The 18,996-nt window shown below is 36.8% G+C and overlaps 1 protein-coding gene across 1 annotated transcript in view; it reads right to left on the reverse strand.

Moving 5' to 3' along the window:
- Nucleotides 1-18,996, reverse strand: part of LOC127412715 (polypeptide N-acetylgalactosaminyltransferase 18-like) — a 153,246-nt gene that overhangs the window by 72,345 nt on the left and 61,905 nt on the right. The window contains exons 2-3 of the mRNA XM_051649316.1: nt 9,247-9,442; nt 8,523-8,689 (exon numbers count right to left, since the gene is read on the reverse strand). Coding sequence (XP_051505276.1) covers nt 8,523-8,689; nt 9,247-9,442 — 363 coding nt within the window. The remainder of the gene's footprint in view (nt 1-8,522; nt 8,690-9,246; nt 9,443-18,996) is intronic.

Raw genomic sequence — 18,996 nt, forward strand, 5'->3', positions numbered from 1 at the left:
ATCATGTCATCTTCATTTAATCCATTTAATCCATATCTAGCTGTCCTTACTGTCAATCTCAGAAAGACTCAATGATACTGAATATTTCCTCAGGTTCTGTGAGGAAAAATAGGAAGCCTCCTGGATGACTTTCCTTTTTTTCCCTGTTCAAAGAAAGAGAATGTTAGGATCTTTATGTATGTCAATACGGACTCCACGAGCTGGGACAGCTAAGCTGTTTTGAACTAGGATGTGAAGCTCTCAACCAAGATAATACAGAATACATGAAATCAATGCATAACTCCTTCTTTTAACAGATTAAAAAACATAAAGCCAGCATACGCTTACAAAAGCACTGTGGCTTTACCATGTGTTACCTGTCAACGTCTAGGGGTCTAAATCATGGGCGGCGCTAGGGGTAGGATACCAGAGCATACGCCCTGAATGTTTTTATAGTCTTGAAGTGAAGTACAAGACGCAATTCAGTACCCAAATTCTGTCTTGTTATCAGCTGCTTTCAAGCGCTCATGCGTACGTGCATGTATGTAAGAAGAGCACTCGTGACTTGCGGTTGTGTGTGAATGGTCAAAATGCCTGTCTTTGTGAGATATTAAAAACTTTGTCGAGTTAGTCCATCCATTTTCAGGTTTTGAAAGGTCTGGTCACCATTCACTTGCATTGTATGAACCTACAGAGCTGAGATATTCTTCTAAAAATATTCATTTTTGTTCTTCAGAAGAAAGAAAGTCATACACATCTGGAATAGCATGAGGGTGAGTAAATGAGAATTGTCATTTTTGGGTGAACTATTACTTTAAAACTAAAATTTCATCATGATAATACTTTTACTATTACAAATTTTATCAAAGCTTAGTGTTTTTGGTTACTAAAGAGATAAAAGTGTCAGTGAAGAGCATGCTTGAGATTTAATAAGAGACATGCGATGTGTGAAGAAAATAAAGAAAAATCTAAGTAAATAACACTTTAATAATTTGAGATGTGGTGAAAATGTTCATGCTGTTTCTTAAAAAATGACAAAAAAAAAAAAAAAGTCCTCTCAGTTGAAAAAAATCAATTTACTGTACCATGGTACTGAGTGATTAACATATTCACATTATACCATGATATTTACATGGTACTCCAAGGCACCAACTGTCCCATAAACAAACATAGTAATCATGTCCAAAAACATGGTAATGCTATAGTATAGTACATGTTACACAGACTATAAACTTATAGTCTTATTTGATTACTATACTCTTAAAAACGTGTATTTAGGTCCTCATCTCTGATGATAAGCTGGTTATTCATCATAGTCCTCTGCTGAGGCAGAACAATTTTGTCAGCTTATTCTCAGGTTTTGAGGAGAGATTTCATTTTCTTTGCTATGACCCTGAAGGCTGACAGATTAGACGCTGGTCCCACAGTTGACATACGCTCTTATTTGACTTGTCACTTCACCACCCTCATCTTTGAATGTTAAAATAGAGCTGTCTGGACAGGGTGATCCACTGTGTGGTAGCTGAAAGAGTGGGCTGTTCTTCTCAAGATTGTGCAATTAGTGAGGAGTCATTTGGGTCAATTTACCCTCTTTCCCCTCATCTTGGTCACGGTGTCTACAACACTATAATAAAGTGCAATCTGAACCCAAGCTGACTTTCACATTAGGGAGCAATGTCTGTAGATAATGCTCACAATTGAAAGGACCTGGCAGGCTCCACAGAGCCATGTGGGTGACAACAGTTAGCGGTATCCTAGCCGTAATGATAAAGGTAAAGCTATGAGTGACAGCTGATTCAAGGCATGCAGTGACATTATCAAAATGTCAAAGATGTATTTTTTATTTTTAATGAAGAAAAATAAATGATAATCAACAGAACCTTTGTGGTGCAGTAATTTACCTGAAGGGAAGACAGGTTATTGAGTTGCTACAGAAATGTTAAAAGCAACAATTAAAAATAAAGGTTATTAAAAGGTTCTTTGCAACATCGTAGATACAACAAAGAACCTTCATAAAGAACCATGTTTGCTGGGGTTCTTGAACTGGCAATTGGCAGTCTTTTTTGTCATTTCTCAGCCAATAAACAATTATCGAGATAAATATAGAATATCATCAACATGCTGAAAAATACTGAGATATAGGGTCTGTTCCAAAACCTATTGAGCTTCCTTTGGAAGCAGCACTTTAAGTCATTACAGGCATGCTCCCGACATGAAGGCTGTTCCAAAAGGTAGATATCTTAAAATTATACTGCCTGCTAAGATATCTTGTTTTATATCTAGGTGATCCCAGAGTGCACAGTGATGAGCTCGGTGGAAAAATAAATCCAACATGGTGGAAAAAAATAGCAAATTTTGGTTAGAAATATACTTATAGTTCATTGAATACTGAAAAGTATCTATAAAAATTTGTTTAATATGATATAAAACTGACTATCATACGCAAATGTGTGTGTACTATGCGTATTTATGCTCATTAGAGTATTGCATCATTCTTCTCGCATCACCTGTACTGAAATCAGCAACGAGTCAAGTCTTTCGTGCATTGCGCGTGAGGAACACTATTTGAATTATGCATGGAGCGTCTATGTAGAGCATTCCAAATCGCTCTCTTATGAGGGTCCATTTCAGTAAGGATGCTGCCACAGAAGACAGCTGCCTATGTAGACAGCGAGGCAGCTCACAAAGTTTTGGAACAAACCCAACATTTTTGGAGCCATATTGCCCTGCCCTAGTTGGACGGCAAAACGCTCAAAAGGGAGTCTACAATATGTTTTCTATTTATGACCTGCAGACAAAACCACTAAATGCAAAGATAATTTAGAACCTGAGGCACACAGTGTCAGGGAAACAGAATAATTCATTACTCTTTTCTTAGGTTTACTCTTTATAGAGAAAATATTTCTTCCTTTTAAAGCTGATTAGTATTCTTTCACCAATCACTTTAATCCAATGATTGCAGCCGCTAATTAAGCACATAGAAGGGTGAGATTAAAGAAAGAATGTTGAGAAGTCATACAGGGGTAATTATGAACACTATGAGCCCCACACTGAGAGGAAGCTACAGTCCAATGAGAGAGAAGAAAAAAACCGAAATGCATGTTTTGTTCCATTTTCATAAGCAGTTACAGCATTAGAACGCTGTAAACAGTAAGGTTTCGGGACTAAAAATGTCTCAATAGATAAATTGATTTTTAATTTATGTTATGTTTATGTTATAACCTTGCAATGAGTTCTGAGGTTGTTAACCCTTTAAGCTCTGAAGGTGTTTTTTTTTTTTTTTCAGTTTGGAATGCCCAATTCCCAATATGCTCTAAGTCCTCGTGGTGGCATAGTGACTCGCCTCAATCCGGGTGGCGGAGGACAAATCTCAGTTGCCTCCGCTTCTGAGACCGTCAACCCGCGCATCTCATCATGTGGCTTGTGTGGAGCGTGACATAGCTTCACGCCATCCACCGCGGCATCCACACACAACTCACCACGTGCCCCACTGAGAGCGAACCACATTATAGCGACCACGAGGAGGTTACCCCGTGTGACTCTACCCTCCCTAGCAACCGGGACAATTTGGTTGCTTAGGAGACCTGGCTGGAGTCACTCATCATGCCCTGGGATTCAAACTCGTGACTCCTGGGGTGGTAGCCAGCGTCTTTACCACTGAGCTACCCAGGAACCTGAAGGTGTTTTTAAAGATTTCCTGTTTCAGTGGCATACCCAAAATTAGTGTTTGGTATCATTGTAAAGAAAACTTTTGACATTTTTTAATGATATAGATCAGGGGTCAGCAACCTTTTAGACATGGAGTGCCATTTTTTATTTTCCTGGTCAATGGCTTGTAATGGCAATAGCATTACAAAAATAATTTATCATAGTGTCCAAAAATGTCTCCGTGCATCCAAATCTACAGAAGACAGGTCCTGCCACGTAATAAAAAAAATAAAAGAGCTAATTCTGACTTTTCATTTCCCAATTGCGACTTTATATCTCGCAATTACGTGATATACACCGATCAGCCACAACATTAAAACCACTTGCCTAATATCGTGTAGGTTCCCCTCGTGCCGCCAAAACAGCTCTGACCTGTCAAGGCATGGACTCCACAAGATCTCTGAAGGTGTCCTGTGGTATCTGGCACAAAGACATTAGCAGCAGATCCTTTTGGTTCACTTTTGGTAGGTACTAACCACTGCATACCGGAAACACCCCACAAGACCTGCCGTTTTGGAGATGCTCTGACCCAGTCGTCTAGCCATCACAATTTGTCCCTTGTCAAAGTCGCGCAGATCCTTACGCTTGCCCATTTTTCCAGCTTCCAACACATGAAATTCAAGAACTGACTGTTCACTTGTTAACTAATATATCCCACCCCTTGAAAGGTGCCATTGAAATGATATAATCAATGTTATTCACTTTAATGTTGTGGCTGATCAGTGTAAACTCGCAATTCCGTGATAAAAATCACAACTGCAACATTATTTCTCATAATTGCGAGTTATAAAGTCAAAATTGTAAGAAATAAACTCAATTTTATTGATAAAAACTTGTGTAAGTGTATAAAAAAGTAAGTTCCAAGAGGATAGACTGACTTACTACAGGTCATATTATTACAATAAGATCAATTGTATGAATACAGTATTAAATTATTTTTGAAAAACATTCACCAAAATGTTATTTTCACAATCCAAGTGTTGTAGTAAGTTCCCAGTGGATAGACTGACTTACTACAGGTGAGATTATTTAAGTATTTCTAATTATATGAATACAGTATACAACTATTTTATAAAAAAAAAAAAAAAAACATTTTCACATTCCAAAAATTGTAGTAGACTCCTAGTGGAATGCTTGACTCACTACAGGTCTTATTTTTCCAATATAACTAAATATACGTATACAGTATTCAATTATTTTAAATAAAAATTCACTAAAAATCACCAAAATTATATTTCACATTCCAAAGGTTGTAGTAGGCTCCTAGTGGGGTGCATGACTTACTACAGGTTTTATTTGTCCAATATGTCTAAATATACTTATACAGTATTCAATTATTTAAGAAATCACTAAAATTCATCAAAATCATATTTTCACATTCCAAAGTTTGTTGTAGGTTCCCAGTGGATAGACTGACTTACTAGAGATGTTTGTCCAATATGTCTAAACTTATACACTATTCAGTTATTTAAAGGTGCTATATGTAAGATTGACAACAAGAGTTTGAAATGGGTACTGCAGTCCAAATTCAAAATATTGGAGAGTTGTCTGCCCCGCCCCAGACTCGAAGCTCATGCGGGTTGCCAGAATGTTGACACGCAAATTAGCCAAGTCAGCATCCATTTTAAAGGATTTCTGGGCTCTAAGCTGTCTCCATCTTCCAAAGGCATCTCCAGTATTTATCCTTGTTTTACTACGCCTCTGGTCATGGTGGTTTTTAGACGGATGGCGAGGCTTTTTAGGTCAGGTGGAATCCGTTATCTCTGATCCAGTTCATTTGCTGGCTTCCATGGCTGCAGCACGCAGTGTTGTTTGCCTGCAAACTTGTTCAAATCTGGCCACCCGGCGGTGTCAAAATACTATTGTTGAGTGGGCAGTGGGCGGGATCACACAGGCCTAAACATAATCAGAAATTCCGGCCCGGAATGGAAACTTCAAAGTTTCCTATATACTGGCTATAGCATTGTTATCGGAGAAGCCAGTATTTCAACTTAGCATGTTTCCTAATTCTCTAATGACATATTATGGTCATTTTATGATTTAGTACAGTAAAAATATTACATATAGCACCTTTATGAAAAAAAAAAAAAAAAATCACTAAGATTCACCAAAATCATACTTTCACATTCAATGGTTGTAGTAGGCTCTTGGGGTGGATGCATGACAGGTCATATTTGACATGTATGTATAATTATACAGATACAATCTTTACTTATTTTAGGAAAAAAATCACTAAAATTCACCAAAATTATATTTTCCCATTCTAAGCCACTCAAGTTGGAGTTAAGGTTGTTGTAGGCTCCCAGTGGGTAGAACTTACTACAGGTCAAATTTTGCCAGCATGTGCTATTTTACAGATGCAGTATTCAATTATTAAAAACAAAACTATCAAAATTCACCTAAATGACATTGACGCATTCTGAAGGCTGTAGGCTTCAAGTGCCCAGCTGTGTTATACATACTTTTTGAGTTGGGGTTAGGGTTGCCTTTGGGTTGATATAGGGAATCTAAATACACAATTTTTGTGAATTTTTGTAAATTATGATTTTAAAACTGTATATTTGGTATATATCCGTATGGACATACTGGCAAGTGATCCTACTGGGAACCTACTAAAATATTCAGAAATTGATAATAACATTTTGGTGAATTTTAGTGATTTATTTTCTAAAATAACTGAACACTGTATTAATTTAATTGGACTTATTGTAATAATTTTACCTGCAGTGAGTTAGTCTATCCACTAGGAACTTACTACAACCTTTGGAATGTGAAAATATGATTTAAGTGAATTTAAGTTATTTTTATTTTTTAGTAAATACTGTATACTTATAATCAGACATATTGGAAAAATAAGACCTGTAGTTGGTCATATAGCACACTGGAAACAACCTCTGGAATGTGAAAATAACATACTGGAGAATTTTAGTGATATTTTTCCTAAAATAATTGAAAACTTTATATATAATTGCACATATTGGGAAAATATGGCATGTAGTAAGTCAGTCTCCACTGGCAGCCTACTACAACCTTCAGAAACTTAAATTGTATTTTCACAATTTTATATATATATAACTTCTATATAATAGGCATAAGTCAGTTGATTGAATGCTTGGACACCGTCAATGTTTTAGCGCAGTGGGTAGAATTTTCAGACAGTCCCTTACGTACGCCAGATAATGAAAGCGCATCAGAGCATATGCAGGCTTTTATTCTGTAGCTACAACAAACGTTGACTGTTTTAAGACAAATGATTTATGCCCGTATAGTATGGTTATGTACTCTTTAACTTAATTGGGATAATGATATATTTGTTTCAAGAGAACCCAGATAGGAGAAGCCGAATATCCAACGAATAAATGCTCAGACACGCTGAGTGCATTCCATTCAGAAGTGATTATCCCTATGCCCTATTCCCTTTAAAGACTCTACCATGCACTGTGCGAGCTCTGGAGGGCTAGAAGGTGTGGGGCTTAACAATAAGGGTAATTCTGAACAAATTTTTTATTGGAAACTCTGTTTGAAGCAATCTTACAGCATGACTATCATGACTGTTCTCCCTTCAAAGTGCCCTTTGGAGGGTGATTTGTCCCGTTTGGAACGCAGGGAAAGATGAGAAATGTCACTTATAAAGTCACAAATGCAAAAATAAAGTTGCAGTTACACGATATAAACCCACAATTGCGAGTTATAAAGTCGTAATTGCGAGAAATAAAGTCACAATTCCGAGTTTTTATCACGCAATTGCGAGTTTATTCCACGCAATTGTGAGTTTATATCTCACATTTGTGGGTTTATATCGCATAACTGCAACTTTATGTCTTTGCCTAAAAAAAAGTCAGAATTAGCTCTTATATTTTTTTTATTGTGTGGCGGAATCCGTCTTCCATAAAAAGCCTCTCCAAACAAATAAATCTAAATAATTGTACATAAGAACTAATTACACATGCAAACACAACAATGACAAAAAGTAAGCAAAGCATGGAGACATGATTTTAGTAATGAGATTTCACAGATTTCAAGTGTCTTTTGACTCAATGAGTCTGCATCACTGAGTCATTTATTTAGCGGCATCTCCTGGTGGCCATATGTAACATTGTGCTTTGTGTGGATTATCTAATGATCTATGCAACAGATTACCTTGTGTGTGGGCTCGTTTGAAAGATAAACACCTCCTCTAAATAATGGTATGTGACATTTTATGTTACATCTATCTTTCATGAAGTTATAAGCAAACATAATTGTCCAAGACATATAATTAGCTATTACTCACTATAGTTTGTGAGTACAACAAGTAGGCTGGTTGTATTCTACTCTTTGAGAGCTTTCCAACAACATATGACACATGGCTATTTGATGAGTTTGATGTTTTCATTGATTGCAATAAAATGTACAGTGCATTTATTTATTTATTTTTTTAAATTTTTTTTTTATTTTTATAAATGATCAAAACAGAACACTTCTGATTTGTCTGCAAAGTTCAAAGCACTTGTTTAGTGTTGGTCATAATGCCTGCATGCATTGGAAAGTAGAGCTTATAAGCTTTCAAAAGGCCCATCCGAGCTTAAAGGGTTAAATAATGATATATGCTCCTGACAGCATTATTTTAACTTAATTAAAAAAAGCAGAATTCTCTGTGCAGACCTACAATTCCACAGATATTTGGTAGAATGTTAGGGATCGACATTCTAACATTCTGCATTACATCTCCTTTTGTGTTCCACAGAAGTAAGCCATACTGGTTTTAAACAACAATGATAATGAGTAAAAGACGACAGAATTTTCATTTTTGGGTGAACTATCCCTTTAAGTAGTTGCATTGTGTATCAACCTACCATTATTGCTGTTGTCGTCTACCAGTACGATCTCTTTGAGCAGGTGACGAGGGGTTCGGTTCATGGCTGAATGGATGGAGCGCAGAATTACCGAGAGGGCCTCGTTCACAAAGATGAACACTATACTGACCTGCGGCAGGTTGGACGGGTAAGAAATGTTTTTGCACCTGCAGGAACAGATGGGGAAAAATAATCACAAATGTTAATGTTCGGAAATATAGGGTCGAGATTGAGGACCCTTTTGCAAATGTGAGGGCCTTTCTCGATGACAAGGCAATGTTTTGATGTTCTCGGTAGACTGGAGTTTATGACAAGTGGGTTTATCAAGGCTTTCACAGACAGGTACTCATTCTGATTTCACTCCAATGAGAGAGAAAAGAACAGATGTGATCTAATGTGAAGAAGTTCTTTATGTTGCTGCCAGCAAGAATGTACCTACAGATTATGGAGTAATTATGTTTTTCACAAACACCTCTTTCCTAGCTTGTCAAAATAGAGTTGTTTGGTGTAAACTGTATGTTGTCGTGAGTTCAATCCATAAAAGATTGGGGAAATTCAGCAACATCTGAAGCTTTGCAGTATAGTGTACGCACATTATAATGAACAGGATCCACTCACAAAAATGTACCATGGTATTTTGGACATGGTACCATGGTTACATCACATTACATTACATTACAGACCTTATAAAATAAGGCTTGACTACTAGAAAATGAACACTCACCCCTCAGGTCTGTAGTCTGGGATGGGTCTGTCCATGGAGAGGCGGTCGCTGAGGTAACCGTTGTAGCCGTAATACTGAAACATCTTGAGGGCCACTCTGCGGCTCTCGGGCCCCAGGTCCTGGCCCCAGTGGTTGAACAAGGATGAGTCAGAAAAAGATCGATCTACCTGATTGTCATCTCCTTTCAGTGGGGACTCTGTGAGGGTCAGACAGAGAGACAGTTGTCATTCCCCTGATAATGGAACATGTCAGAGAACAGAGGATACTTAAAGTAAAGAGACAGTGATTGATAGCATGGCTGCTTGAACTATCCATTTATTATTCAGCCGGGATGATCAAATTTAAACATAACTACTATATATTTATAGATACTTGACATGAGAAGTAATATTTATTAAGTGTGTTAATCTAATGAAAAACAAACCATCCCAAGAGAAAAGACGACGACAGAGGACAAAACTAATATTTGAAGTCAAAAAATGATGTTATAGAACACTGATCTAAATTTGAGAGACATTTAAAGGGATAACAAGTAATCTATATGACTCAAGTGGTTTAATGTCTTCTGAAGAAATATGATCACTGTGGGTGAGAAACAGACCAAAATGTAAGTAATTCTTCACTAGAAATCTTAACATCCGCAGTCTTCTTGACGCGTTCGTGAGAGAAGCTCATTCACATTTAGTGAATAAGGATTAATAAGGACCCATAGTGATCGTTTTGCTTCAGAAGACTTGTATTAAACCACTTGAGTCATTTAGATTACCTTTATGTCCTTTTTGGAGCTTGAACCTCATAACTCTTTTAAAATATCTTTGTTTGTGTTACGCTAAGCAAGAAAGTCATACAAGTTTGAGACGGCATTAGAATTATCATTATTGGGTGAGCTATACCTTTTAAAGGGATAGTTCACCCAAAAATGAAAATTCTCTCATCATTTACTCACCCTCATGCTATCCCAGATGTATATGACTTTCTTTCTTCTGCTGAACACAAATGAATATGTATGGAAGAATATCTCAGCTCTGTAGGTCCATACAATGCAAGTGAATGGTGACCAAAATTTTAGCACAAAGGCAGCATGAAAGTAATCCATAAGACTATAGTGGTTAAATCTATATCTTCAAAAGCGATACGATGTGTGTATGTGAGAAACCGATCAATATTTAAGTAATTTTTTACTATAGATTCTCCTCCCTGTCCAGTAGGTGTCAATGTGCATGAAGAATGTGAATCACCAAAAACTAAAGAAGAAAAATGTGGAAGTGAAAGTGGAGACTTATAGTAAAAAAGACTTAAATATTGATCTGTTTCTCACCCACACCTATCATATCACTTCTGACGATATGGATTTAACATCGGAGCCTTATGGATTACTTTCATGCTGCCTTTATTTTCTTTTTTGAGCTTCAAAATTTTGGAACCCATTAAATTGCACTGTTTAGACCTACAGAGCAGAAATATTCTGTGTTCAGCAAAAGAAAGAGAGTCAAACATCTGGGATGGCATAAGGGTTAGTAAATGATGAGAGAACTTTCATTTTTGGGTGAACTATCCCTTTAAGTATTAAAAAAACAAAAATATTTTGCACAAGAGTATTTACCAAAGGAGACAATATTACATAATTCAACTATTGTGTATCAAGCTCTGATTTGCTGTTTACTCTGACAATGTCGCTTTTATAGATCTCCCTGTTTGACTGTCTGTTGTGACCTTTCCATGTCCAACAGCACTAACAGGCAGTTTGTAGATATAATATAGAAATCAGAGCTGCACTTATGTAATTTAACTAATTCCATGTACTTCCTTAATAGTAACTATATCAAAGATTAATGAACTATTTAATTAAACATTAAAGAATCCCCCCCAAAAAAAAGAAAAATATGCAAAGCATCATTATGGCTTTAGTCAGTCAGTCTCTTTACAGTGCTGATAAATTGCTTTCGACGTAAAACACAAGCATATATTTTCAAGCAGTGAAATACTTCTAAAGCAGAGCCAGTGTGTTGAAAGCTTTGGTCACACTTTACATTTGGTGTCTTTAACTACTATGTACTAACATTAAAATACACACAATACAATGTGCTTACTGCATTGTTCTGCAAAATTCTCACAAGATTCACATTTGCTGCTACTGAGGTTGAGGTTTAGGTTTAGATTAGTGTTAGGGTTGTTGTAGGGTTAGGATTAGGATTAAGGGTAAGGTTAACAGTGTAACTACAGATGTAAATAAATGCAGGTACTTTAAATGTAAGTACAATACAACAACACTTGTGTACATAAGAAGTACATTGTATCAAATGCTTAAGTACATAGTAGTTAAAGACACCTAATGTAAAGTGAGTCCGTGCTAGCCTATTAAAAATTGCAAACCACTATGACTGCAACAAAAAACAACAATATTTTATGTGACACTGACCCCATTTGAGTGCCATCAAAAAGTATTTGCATATCTCCATATCTCTGGACCTAGTCCTATTTAAAGTGAAATATAACTGAATAAAGTATGTAGCAAAAATACTACATTCGTTATTTTCAGCATCCCAAAATTCACACAGGCCTCTTATAACAATGTCCATATCTCAATTAATGGCAACAAAGCAACTAATCTCTCTCTTAAAAGACAGCCCTTATTCAAGATGTGTACTTGAGATCTAGAATATTGCAGGTTATGGGAACCAATACACCTGAAGATACACTGAATGAGGAAGCGCCATTGTTGCGAGCCACAGCACCGCAACCTGGACCTGTGTGAAAACATGCCTGCAGATTCCCCAGTCAGAAAACTGATACGGAGGGGGTCAGCCTGGGTCAGTGACTGAATCAAATACGGCTCTGTTGGATGCTGGCTAACGAGGGGGCGCACACCTAAACAGTAGTCCTGAATTAAACATTGGAGCCATGATGCTAACACACCAAGCTTTCAGGTCTAGACTGCCGCATGCTTTAGCATCGGTGCAGGAATGTGATTTATTGAGCCATCGGCACAAACAGGCAACATATAGACTGCTGAGATTAAATATCGATATATAAAGGTTTATGTCCTCTTGCTGGTAGAAAATGAATTCTGTGAGGCTCTGTGTGACTTCTTTATCTCGCTTTTTATGGTTTTAAATATGACTGCCTTTTAATAAGATTCTTTTCAAGTAGCCTGAAATTAAAGGGCTGGATACTGGCAGTCAAGACCTATTTACACCTAGTCATGCGTCTTGATTAATCGAATTGCTATCCGATTGGGCAGGCACATTGAATTTATACTAGGCAGCATAAATGTGTCTCTGCAAAATGGATATAAATCCAATCTAACACATCTTTAATGCATCTTGGATGGCATTTACACTTTGTTTTTTCATTAACGGCTATCCGATCAGTACAAACACATGAAGTAACCAAGAGTAAATACCCCCCTAAATACCAGTTCCAGAACATGACATCCAATCTGCTCAATAATCTGTGATGTATGTGTTAAGAGAACACATTGGAAGTCCATTTAAACATATGAAGGATATAATAGTATTATGGCTCACATTTACTGTAGGTGCCATACACACTAGCAGTTAAACATTTGGACACTCAGACAGAATTGGAGTTCCCGTGTATGCTGGTTGATTAAAGACTCATTGAAATCAAAATTAAAGTTTTGCTGCTTTTAGTCCATATCTATTAGCTTTAAGGTAATCTATATTCTAATGTGCTTCTTAATAATGACACAATTCATTTTCAGAAGACACAAGCATTTAAAATCTGCAGTCTCTCTCTTCCGGCTAAACTGACCCAGGCAAAGTCACGTCACATAGAGGTTGAGAAACTTAGTCCAATCAAACGCTTTTTAGAACGAGAATACACCCTCCCTGTGCAACTGATCAGCACACATGGCTGTGTTTTAACCCTTGCTGATGATGCCTTCGCAGGACACTTCAAAGGGAGCACAATCCATGCTGTAGGGACATTCCAAACAGAATTGGCAAGTGAGTTGTAAATGACCGTTATCAACTTTCAGCCCTCTAAAGCTCTAATAGTGGATGGTAATTGTCTTTGAAGGGTATAGGGATGATCACTTCTGAATGGAGTGCACATATTGGAGCTACATGCGAGGAAAGTTGCTGGAGTTTATTTATGTCTAATGCAAGCGTTTTTCAGGTTTTTTGGGATGTACAATACGAGTACGTTTTCTTTATTTGTACTGTATTGTAGGGGTGGGTGATTTGACCAAAATTCTATATCACGGAATAAGTAATTTTATATCACAATAACAGTTTTTTATCCTTTTTTTTTTTATCAATTTTTTTTTACATTAATATTCCATGTGATAGAGGTGGGCGGTAAGCAAAAAATTATACATCGATATTCTTTTTTTTTATTAATTTTTTATTTATTTCATATCCCCTTTTCTCCCCAATTTGGAATGCCCAATTGCCACTACTTAGTAGGTCCTCGTGGTGGCGTGGTTACTCATCTCAATCTGGGTGGTGGAGGACAAGTCTCAGTTGCCTCCACTTCTGAGACCATCAATCCATGCATCTTATCACGTGGCTCGTAGTGCATGACATTGCAGAGACTCCCAGCATGTGGAGACTCATGCTACTCTCCGCGATCCACGCACAACTTACCACGCGCCCCACTGAGAGCGAGAACCACTAATCATGACCATGACGAGGTTACCCCATGTGACTCTACCCTCCCTAGCAACCGGGCCAATTTGGTTGCTTAGGAGACCTGACTGGAGTCACTCAGCACACCCTGGATTTGAACTCGCGACTCCAGGGGTGGTAGTCAGCATCAATACTCGCTGAGCTACCCAGGCCCCCCATATATCGCTATTCTTAAAAGTTTTGGTTGATAAAGATCAACATGAAGTTTTAAGCCTATAGCTTTCTCATAGGGCTATAAAAACCTCTCTCAATCAATAAATAATTATTAAAATAATATTTGATCCATTTTACATTGTATGCATCATTTTTCAATCCAAGCAAAAAGAAGAAGAAGAAAAAATGAGGCTTCTCTATAATTGAACACCAGCATTTTTTTTTATTTTTTTTATTCTGGAGCAAACCCCTCCAATAGGTATTTGTTTTGAATTTAGCCTTCCACTGGACACTGCAAATATTTTTGGCAACTATATAGCCTACTAGATATAAATGCACGGTTGCCTGAGGTGTCATTTATTTGATAGTTTCTAAGGGAATTTACTCAAGCTTGACGGCGTCAGCAACACTTTAAAGAGCACCGGGGCTTTTAGCGGAGGGTCCATTTCACACCACGGAGAATGCGTATTATCAACAAGCTCTTCCTCATTTTCTCTCAGAATGTAAAGGGATAAGAACCTGAGGCACGCTCTCTCTCTCCCCCCGCGCACACATGAAAGACCGCTTTCATCCATGCATGTGAGAAAACGGCACCTTTAAATGCAAAAAATAAATTCCTTCTCCTGAGTTAGACTTGATTTGTCGTCCCGCATTCTGTGTTCATCTTTCTCTGTGTTTGTCTCTCACTGTCAATCTCACGTGCAGCCAGGAGAAGAGTCGCGCACACAGATATTTACATAACGCGATATAGACGGTATAGAAAAACCTTTACTGGTAGACGTTTTATTCCGTCTCCACGATATATCGCCATACCGCCCAGCCCCTATTGTGATTCAAAATATTTATTTGCTTGTTTCTCATACATCTGCATTTGACTTGCACAAGGCTCCAGACTCATCTTAAACAAAGACCGCAATGCACTTTGTTTGTTTGTGGTTTGGTTATAAAGTAACATGATCAGTTAGATCATCGTTTGGTTTCTCAAGTCAGTGGAAAAGCGGTCGGGCTCTTTATTGAGATCGCTTCTCAGACTCCCCGGATGAACATGCTCTGGCATGAGAAGCAGCTGGGGTATGTGTATGTGGCTTTGCTGAGCGCTGCGATATAAACAAAAGCCTATTGGCTGTTTAAAAAAAAGGCATGAGCCATTTAACAAGTCCCGACCCAACATCCTGTTACAGTAGGAAATACGTCAACAGGCCAAAGAAAACTACACTCGTCAAGACACTTTAGAAGGACTTTAAAAGAAAACTGTAGTTTTGTAAAGAAATGCACATTTAGGCACAATTTTTATTTTTATATCTAAAACTAATTTCAAGCTTAAGTATTCAGTTCAATTTTTTTTATTTTTTTTATTTTTTTTTTATTTTTTTTTTCCATCAAATTCAGTTACATGTGTCCCAACTTTTGACTGGTAATGTAGTCTTTATCAGTCTGAACTCTCAAATTGCAAGGTAACTACTGCAGTCAATGTCAATGGCAGTCAAATAAAACAAATAACAGTCAGATAGTGTCATTTGGTAAATGCACAATTTAATGGCTATTCATAAATTTTCTCAGAGCAGAGAACTTGCTTTGACAACCAAAATAATAGATGATTAGCCTTGTTCTGAGAAAAATGCTACGTGCCATGAAATCAGAAGTAGCATTAAGACGATGCCTTATTAAGATGCGTTTCACCTGCATTATATACTCAGTCTGGCAGTGTTTACTATGATAACACATTCAGAAAATATAAGGTTTGAGGGCATTATAAAAGACATAAAGGACATTCTTGTGGACTTATTTGATGTCATCATCCACTGCCGAAAAAAAGAAACAGATATGAGGTTGCTGAATCAACATACTATATATATATCAAAGCTCGTATGGATGCGTTCTACATCCTCTTGTCCTTTTGAGCTCATTCCTTCAAGGTAGCTCGGCAAGACTGGTCCTCACATAAATGCAAGTCCAATCTTTGCGTTCTTGACATTGAGAAACACCAATTGAGTTTCTTATTTATGGAAATAAATACATTATTGGACAAAATTTACTTTAAAGGAATATTCCGGGTTCAATACAAGTTAAGCTCAATCGACAGCATTCGTAGCATAATGTTGATTACCACAGAAAATATTTTTGACTCGTTCCTTGTTCATTTAAAAATAGTGGTTGCAGCACTTACAGTGGAAGCGAATGGGGCCAGTCTGTTAACATTAAAATACACACTGTTTCAAAAGTATAGCCAAAAGATTTAAACCCAGATTTTTGCTTCTTTTAAAGGAGGGGCAAATCAAAATTATTTTTTGTGATAATCAACCTTATGCCACAAATGCTGTCGATTGAGCTTAACTTGTATTGCACCCAGAATATTGCTTTAAGGCATGTTCACACAAACAGTGCAAAGGTGGCCGATATTTATGATAAACAAGAAGGGGGCATTCTCATTTAAGAGATGATTTTATTGGACAAAAACCTGTATATGCCCCTGTAACAGTGAAATCATGCTAGCCAGAGTCATTTCTAAAGTACAAAGAGAAGCAAGTGACCATATTTCAGTGAGAACATTTTAATTATTTAATTAATTATTTATACATAAGTATAAAAGTACTAAAATTGCCATCATCTAGTATACTAAAGTAGCAGTATGTCGCGCTACTAATTAAACCCTTCCCTGAGAGGCGAAAGGAAATCACACTGCTTCAGTCAGAGGTGGCTTTTGTGGACTTTGTAACCTAGGCAACATGTGGTGGCTCAGTCTGCTCAGCATGTTGTCCCAAAGGCTCTTTGTTAAAAGGAATTCAGTCCACAAGCATGTACAGTAGGTCAGCTATCAGAGACATACAGCTTCTAGTAATGTAAAGTCCTTTCACAGACATTTAACACATCTTTGAAAAACAAAAACATTTCAAATTTCAGATATCAGTGTGTGCCGAGTACCTCACAGCAAGTATACATGAAAAGGTCAAGAGCTCTTCCAACATCAATTCTGTATTAAACAGCTAGGAATTCTTGAGGTTAAAGCACTTCACTCAAACAGAAATGATGAAATCAGAGATAATAAACAACCTTAAATCATGTTTCACAGCAGCAAATCTCAGACATCACAGAGCTAAGACATAAATGAATAATGCTCCCATGACAACATAAGCAAAATATCAGTACATGAACACAATCATGCCAGCCAGTTGTTTAATCTTTGAAATGAGGACACAGATACAAAGAGCATCAACAAGTGATTTAGAACACTGTAAATGCTACAGTAGCAGAGGTAAATATCTTCTGGGGTGGCTATTTATTACATCAGTATTTGTGGATTAAGATTGCTTTCTGTTTTTGAATATTACTTGGTGTCTATGCAAATCCCTGGGATTACTGCTTCTTTTTTTTCTTCAAAGGACTAGTTCATCCATAAAGGAAATTCTATCATAATTTACTCACCCTTCTGTCATTCCAAACCTGTATGCTGTTATAACGACAAAAGTAGAACCTTTTGATTAATCCATCCTTGTGCCATAAAAATAACATTCTTAGTTAACAGAGACTGTTAAGCACTGCAAAAACACCATAAAATAACCACAAAAGTATCATAAAAATAGTCCATACAACTCTATATTAACATTTGGCACTATATTCCAAGCCATATAACAGCTTTTTGTGAGGAACAGACAGAATCGCAAATTGTTTTTTACTGATAATCTTTACCAAAGCTTACATCTATATTTAAAAAATGCAGCATCAAGGAGGTGTACAAACTACAGTTATGATATTTTTATGGTGCTTTTGGGCCCTATTTTAAAAGCGCTAGTGCCAAGCGCAGCATTATGCAATAAGTCATACAGGCAAAGTTAATTTCAGTATTTTCATGCAAGTATGCTCCAAATCTAGGCGCAAGTGGATTTGGTGAAATTGCGTCCTATTATATAGTCCATTCCCTGTCAAGCACCAGTGACATAAACAAAGATAGCACATTCATGAGAGAATAAAAATTGAATGAATTAGAAGAATAAAAAATAAGGATTTATGTTCTTTTGTGCATTAATTGCATCCCTGTTGAATGTCAGGCATTTTTCTATGACGGTGGCATGCTCCTTTTCACACATGGAAAACGTGGTTCTCATCAGGATTTTGAATTATGCTCTGTTAAATTATAGAGAATGTAAGTATTATTAATAATTTCCATCTACCGACACACAAATCATAGTATTAGTCAAACAGATTGTATCGGAATGTACTTCACTTGTACTTTGTATTTTGAAATATTAAATTCATTTATTGAAACACAAAAAAATAAACTAAAAATATTTATTGATTCAAATTACACTTTTAAATAAATGAAAATATAATCAAAATAATGAAGTGGTAAAAAAAAAAAAAATCATACCAAATCCAAACATTTTACTCTCTCCAACTTCTTCCACCGGCCCATATGCAGACTTAAAAATCACTCTACGACAACGGGTGGAAAAATACCAATACAAATTAGATAATAAATACAACTGTAAATATAAACATAATAATAATTATAACTGAAAAATAAACCATGACCTAAAGATAGTTTAACACAAATATCACAAATATTTGTTTCATAAAACGGCTACAACAGTGATCGTCATGAACAAAATTTGATGTTCCACTATATTTTAAGAGTTTGGACATAAACTTTATTACCATCTGCTGGTGAAATCTCCAAACTGCCAATGCAGGAAATTAGTTTTGACTTTGCACAGAGATTAGAAGTGTTTCTCAAACGTCTTAGCGCAATGACCTATTTCTCAGGAAAAAAGCAAATTGTGCTTTGCGCCACTACATTTACATAAATACACCCCCTGTTTGCACACATATACCCACAGATAGCGCAAACACTCAGGATTTGGTACAGATCCTCAAGATGGTGTCGAGTATGGCTGCTGCGTTGCGAGCTCCGACACAACATAGTAATGTTTTGTTTGTTTTGTTCACA

Source organism: Myxocyprinus asiaticus, chromosome 2 (assembly GCF_019703515.2).
Source record: "Myxocyprinus asiaticus isolate MX2 ecotype Aquarium Trade chromosome 2, UBuf_Myxa_2, whole genome shotgun sequence".
NCBI classification, from domain to species: Eukaryota; Metazoa; Chordata; class Actinopteri; order Cypriniformes; family Catostomidae; genus Myxocyprinus; species Myxocyprinus asiaticus.